The following is a 6,799-nucleotide window of genomic DNA, read 5'->3' on the forward strand; positions in this document are numbered from 1 at the left end:
GAAGAGGTCGACCAAAACATTGTCAAATCCAAATATTTGCATATTCACTTTTTATCTTCACAGAAACAACAGACCAATGTCATCAAACAGTGAACTATTATGGGCAAAACGAAAATCAGAACTGATACTATCATACTTTGGACCACCGCAATATGCAAATTTATCTACTTTGCAGAAAAGCCGTAGCCTCAGCATCCTCTGCAAATATGTCTTGCAAAGTGAAGTGATCTAGCTGCTATGAACACACCAGTGTTACCTCTGATAATTGCTCCCAAGCCCATACAACCTTCATCTACTTAGACCCTGCATTCGTGTTTAACTTAAGTTTGAACCAGCTTGAATAGCTCCCAAGCCAGGCTCTAAGATGAGGTCTTAGACAGTTAAGAATTTTATTCTATTGAACGACAACATTACTAATATCCAAACAATAAAAACCATGACGGGTTGAAGCAAGAGTCTGCGGTGAAATATGTAAAACCAACTTCCAGTTGTGAGAGTATAAGTAAAGGCATGAAGTTTAAACACTGGAATCATTTCGTATCCCAAAAATTCGATCCCGGGAAAAAATAAATGTGGAACCATTTTCAGTCGACAGCTTTGCAACCATTCAAAAGAAAACCAAGCAGCAAAAGTTCGGACAATTGCCATTACAAAACTACAAGAATGTATTTTCCTCGACATGTAATATCCACAAAAAGTAACACATTTCATAAGCATATTTATTAGCCGTCCCTCTGACATGCAACATGCCCAAAAAAAAGTAAAAAAATAAAAAAATCAATAAGCTCTGACGTGTAACATGCATAAAATAATAATAATAATAATAAAATAAAAAAAATTCAATAATCACATGTATTAATATAATGCCAATGCCAGGTACCTTGAAAAGATCATCTAATCTACCTTTAGAGTTAATGGGTTGGAGAAGCATTCCTTAATTACTTATAATCTACCATTCAAGAGAACTTAATACTTCATTGTCAACCAATGAGAGTCCTTCACACAACAATAGAACAAACTAAGCAATAATTCCAAAAGACAGAGTGAGGTGAGCAATGTAAGCTTTATAATCAATAAACTTGGGATCAGCTACAATAGTTCTTTTTTGCAACTCTATTCATCAACGACATAAAACTAGGGAAGCATCCAACAAAATCAAATATTTGGCAACCACATCAAACCAGCCAGTCTTTATATATTTCTTCCTCTTCTAAACTCTTCTACTGGGATCATAAAGCTCATCAGCTACTACAACTTCTTTAAGGTAGCTAAATACATGCCTCAGCCCCTTCAAAGAAAATGTGCAGTGTACATGCCATTTCCCAGATGTTTGAATGCACCAGTATCTTGTATTTCTATTATCCATTCATTGCCCACATAAAATTAGAAATCTTCTAGAAAAATATGGCCAGATTGCTGCATCAATGAGCGAAAACCGTGTCATTCTTTCTGGGAGGTCGGTCAGGGATACTACCAGGCTTAAACTTTGAAGCCTCGTGTCTGGCAAGCTCTGGAGGCACAGGACTGTTGCTCTGAATAAGCATTTGCTTCAGATCATAGAAGACATCAGTATCATGCAAAGTCAAGAATGTGGTGGCAACACCAGTCTTCCCTGCACGTCCTGTTCTCCCAATTCGATGGGTATAAGCTTCAATACTGCCAGGCATATTATAATTTAGGACGTGTGCCACATCAGGTATATCAATACCACGACCCGCTACATCAGTGGCAACCAACACATTGTATCTCTTAGTCCTAAATCCTTCAAGGCTTATTTCTCGCTGTTCTTGTGACTTCCCCCCATGCAGTGTAGTCACACGATAGCCATCCTTATCCAAATTTTTGGCTACAGTATCAGCAACCTTCTTTGTGTTAACAAACACAATGGCTGTCTTATCACCAAGATCATCCAGCAATTTCCTCAACCTACCTGGTTTATCATTCTCCTTCATCATGATAACATGTTGAGTAATGAGATCAGTTGTCTTTCCTGCAGTGCCAATGGTGACAACAACAGGATTTCTCAAGTACTTCCTCGCCAGCCGCTCAACAGCAGGCGGCATGGTAGCACTAAACATGTAGGTTGTTCTATAAATCTTATTCTCATCGAGCTCTTCTTCCTCGTTCTCTGGTTTCAAGTTGCTTGAAGGCATTGCATCTAATACACCCATAACTTGAGGTTCAAAACCCATATCAATCATTCGATCAGCCTCATCGAGGACTACATAGTGACACTGATTGAGAACCGCATACCGCCTCTCCAAGCAATCAAGAAGACGTCCAGGTGTTGCAATCACAACCTCACACCCTTGTCTAATCCTAAAACCTTGTTCTTCAATGGACTGCCCACCAACAATAGAAACGACCTTCATACCCAGATAGTGTGCAAATTTTACAGTCTCATCCTCAATTTGCTGAGCAAGCTCTCTAGTAGGCGCCATCACGACGGCATAAGGTCCCTCAGCCTCATTCTCTTCGGTCATAGGAGGAAGTCGGGTAATGTAAGTCAACATGGGAAGAACAAAGGCAGCAGTTTTACCCGAACCAGTCTCAGCAACGCCAATCACGTCACGCTGCTGCAGGCCAAGAGGAATGGCAGCCATCTGAATTGGCGATGGAGTCTTGTAGCCGGCCCTCTCCACTGCCTTCAACAACTCAGGACTCAACCTACTCTCAATCCAGCTTCTCATAGGGCGGGGAATTTTCGAACCCTTGTAAGAAATATTGAAATCTTCCCTGAAAATTCTCCAGTCTCTCTCAGTCATCTCCTCCAGCTTCTTCTCAGACCAATGGCGATCCACCCTCATATCGAAAGTATCATATAAATCCGCAGCCTTTTCCTTTTTCTTCTGAGCAGCTGCTTCTTCGCGTGTCTCCTCAACACCCTCTTTCTTTCTAACCTCCTCACGAATCTCCTTATCATTCTTAGCCGCAAGCTTTTTCTGCTCCCTCCGATCCATTCCCGCCCGGAGACCACGACCAAAGAGTAGCCGAGCTTCATGAGGATTCTGATACAGCGAATTCATATCCCGAGAAGTATCCTCAGTGTTCTCCCAGTCGAAAGAGAACCGGAACTTCTCGCTGGGCTTAATCACCCGCTTCTTAGGTTTCTTAGACCCCAAATACTGTTCCTTAATAGCAGCTAATTCAACTTCACGCTCTCGCTCGGCCAATTTCTCCAATCGAGCACGCTCACGTGCCTTCTGCTCTTCTTCACGCTCTTTCTCCCTATTCCTTCGCTCCACATCCCGATCCCTTTCTCTTTCTCTTTCCCTTTCCCTTTCCCGATCCCTATCATGGTCACGTGAAGACCGGCGGTCCAAGTCACGGTCACGGTCGGAAGAAGGAAGGGGTTTTGAGTCATTGTTGCTTTGAAGAAAAAGTTCGGCTTTGCGTTTTTGTTGAGCTATTTCCTCTTGCCTGCGTTGAAGAGCAAGCTGTTCTCGCTGTGCTTTGGAGAGAAATACAGGCTTCTTTGCCCCATCAAGCTTCTCCGCGACGTCGTCTCCACCCCTCTTCATATCTTCCTGTCGAATTGAACTTTGGAAGCAGGGTATTTAGGGTTCGGATTGAGAAATTTGTGAAACTTTAGTGAAATTGATTTGGTGATTTAGGGTTCAGATTGCTAGCGCTTCGAGGTGTGTCTAGATCCGATTCCGATTGCTTTGCCTCGACTCCGTTTGATAAATAGTGGGCTTGATTTTGATTGGGCTTTGAATAGTCACAGCTTTGTTACAAGGGTTAATTAGGCCTCTGAACATTTCTGAACCAAGTTGACAAATCATGTGACTTAAAATGTATTTCATATATTGATCGTATTATATATATATAATAATTTATGTATATTTGATATGATGAGATATAATTGAATCAGAATTTATTCAACTAAGTAAATAAACTTTTGTATAATCTTTACGACACTTCATCAATATGTAAACCATTATATATTTCTTATTTAGGGTGTTTGATTACATTTATTTTCCATAGAAAATATCAATTTTCCATCCAAATTCCTACTTAGAGTGTTTGATTGCTATTTTTTTCATGGAAAACATTTTTCAACTTTTGAAAATATGCTTAATTTTCTTTCTTTTTTTAAGGAAAACATTTTCCTTGAGTAGAAGTGGTTTTTATTTTCCACGAAAGATGAAAAATATTTTCTTTTCTAAGTGATATTTTTCATGCCAATATTTTTTACTACGACGTAAGCAATTTTTTGAATTTTATTTTTTGTTAATTTTTTGAAGTATATGTAATTTTTTATAAGAAATCCTTCATTTTCATAAGTTACCATCAATGTGACTTAACATCTATGTTAATTTAAATTTTAAATCATATTATAGTTTATGTAATTTCCTTAAAGTATAACTTATACCATGTTTCATTGATGTGAGAATGTGTTGGTCTTAGAATCGTTATTCACAAAAATTCAATCAAAAATTTTGTAGAAAATAAATGAACACAAAGGATTTTTCTTTAAAAACAATGAAATCCTTTGAAAATAAGGATAATGAACATGCTTCCTACTTTAACTTTCTTTAACCAATATTCAGAATTATTAAGTAGTTCCTAAACTCGTTCAAAGGTCAAATTTTCATGTCAATATCAGAGGGATTATAGTCAGTATGGATCTTAATCAGTTTTATCATTCTTGTCTCAACCATGTTCCTCGCAAAAGTGAAATTTGATGTCAACATGTTTGGTTCCATCATAATATACATGATTTTTACTTAGGTGTATGACACTTTGATTATTTGTAAAAATATTGAGTAACTCATTATTAAAACTGATTTTAATCAATAGTCCCTTCAACCATAGTCCTTTTACAGCATCATATGTTGCTATATATTATGCTTTTATAAAGGATAAGGCCACAAGTTTCTGTAATTAGGACTTCTAACTTACATAACTATTGATTAAGGTAAATACATAAGAAGAAGTAGATCTTCTTTTATCTAGATCACCCACAAAGTCAGAATTACAATATCCATTTAAAATTACACCTTCATTACATCTTTGAAACTTTAGACTTAAATCCATTGAACCCTTTAAGTATCTTAACATCCATTTTATTGCTAGCCAATGAGTTTCATCGGGATTAGCCATATATCTACTCAAGACACCACTGCAATGGCCAAATCAGGTCTAGTACATATCATAAGATACATAATTGAGCTTACAGCATTTGCATAAGGTATTTTCTTCATCCTATCAAATTATTCATCAATTTGAAGGAATTGTTCACTTGACAACTTAAAGTAATTTGCAATAGGTAAAGATACAGGTTTACATTCAAACATGGAGAATTTCTCAAGAACCTTTTTTCTATAACCAGATTGGTTTACATAAAGCGCACAGTTATTTCTATCCCTTTTTATTTACATTCCTAAGATTCGTTTTACTTGTCCTAAATCTTTCATTTCAAATTCTACCTTTAGCTTTAACTTAACTACATCAATTTTCAAATTTATTTTGGGAAGCAAGAAGCATATCATTAACATATAGAAGTAAGTAAATAGAATTTGGCCCACTAGATCCTTTAAAATAGAGACATGAGTCAAAACTGCTTTTAGAAAAGCCTAGATTTTGAACATATGAGTTAAGTTTCTTATACCATTGTCTGGATACTTGTTTTAAAACATAAAGTGACTTTTTCAATAGATAGACTTTCAGGTTTAGTATTCAATTCAAAACCCTTGGGTTTGTTTTTATAAATTGTTTCATCAATGTCTCTATTTAAAAAAGTAGTTTTGACATCAAGTTGGTCCAATTTCCAATTAAAATGAGCAGAAAATGCAAGCAAAATTCTAATGAAAGCACACTTAGCAACAGGTGAAAAAAATTCGTTATAATCTGTTCCTTTCCTTTGTTTAAACCATTTAGCCACTAGTCTGGTCTTGTATCTTTTTCCTCCATTAATATAATCTCATTATTTTATTTTGTAAACCCATTTACAGTCAACAACCTTTTGATCTTTTGGTTTGTTAACAAGAACCCTGGCTAAGGAGTTTATTTCTTCTCTCATAGTCGTGGGTTCAAAATTAACAAATTCTATTTTAGAATAAAAGGTAACAAATTAATCAATATTAATTCTAGTGGAAGGGATCCTTTTTCTTCTTGCCCTGTCTCTGGTTAATTGATAATCTGAAGGGACAGATTGACGTTGATCTAATTCAAATTGTGTAGGCTCTACCTCAATATTATTTGGCCTAGCAGGATTATCTCCATTTCTTTCAAGAAAGGTTTTTTTGACAGTAACAAATTCAGGTTGTTCATGATTTTAGAACCATTACAAGGGAAGACATCTTCATTGAAGATGACATTTCTGCTTATGATGACTTTAAACCTATTGTGTTTCTTATCCAAAGTCTACACCCCTTAGATTCTTCACCATAACCCAAGAAAAATACATCTTAAAGATCCGGGTTCCAATTTGCCTTCATTCTGGTGAGAATAGGCAGCACAACCAAAGACTTTAAGTCTGAAATAATCCAAAAAAATTTCAGACCACAATGTTTCATGAATTTTAAAGTCAATGGCACTAGAAGGAATCCTATTTATCAAATAAGTGGCCATTTTTAAAGCTTTACCCAAAATAATTTGGAAAGTCTAGAACGTAGTAACATATATCTGACTTTTTAAAGTAAAGTTCTGTTCATTCTCTCAGCAACATCATTTTGCTAAGGAGTGTAAGTTGTGGTTCTATAGCTCAAAATACTAAGCACCTTGGTCTTTTTATTTGTTTGATTCTCAATCATCAATTTCCACAGTCTAAAATTTTGGAAAGTGTCAAATTTGG

General features: G+C 36.3%; 2 protein-coding genes across 2 annotated transcripts in view; both read right to left on the minus strand.

Annotated features, from left to right (window-relative positions):
- LOC111369262 (proteasome subunit beta type-5-A-like) overlaps positions 1 to 534 on the minus strand; it is a 5,602-nt gene extending 5,068 nt beyond the window's left edge. The window contains exons 1-2 of the mRNA XM_022990712.1: positions 436 to 534; positions 75 to 198 (exon numbers count right to left, since the gene is read on the minus strand). Coding sequence (XP_022846480.1) covers positions 75 to 198; positions 436 to 534 — 223 coding nt within the window. The remainder of the gene's footprint in view (positions 1 to 74; positions 199 to 435) is intronic.
- A 421-nt stretch (positions 535 to 955) lies between these two features.
- On the minus strand, positions 956 to 3,735 carry LOC111369296 (DEAD-box ATP-dependent RNA helicase 21-like). The gene has a single exon (XM_022990754.1). The coding sequence runs from the start codon at positions 3,519 to 3,521 to the stop codon at positions 1,422 to 1,424; it is 2,100 nt and encodes a 699-aa protein (XP_022846522.1). The 5' UTR covers positions 3,522 to 3,735; the 3' UTR covers positions 956 to 1,421.
- Between the last annotated feature and the right edge of the window lie 3,064 nt (positions 3,736 to 6,799).

The sequence above is a fragment of the Olea europaea genome, chromosome 20, assembly GCF_002742605.1.
Source record: "Olea europaea var. sylvestris chromosome 20, O_europaea_v1, whole genome shotgun sequence".
NCBI classification, from domain to species: domain Eukaryota; kingdom Viridiplantae; phylum Streptophyta; class Magnoliopsida; order Lamiales; family Oleaceae; genus Olea; species Olea europaea.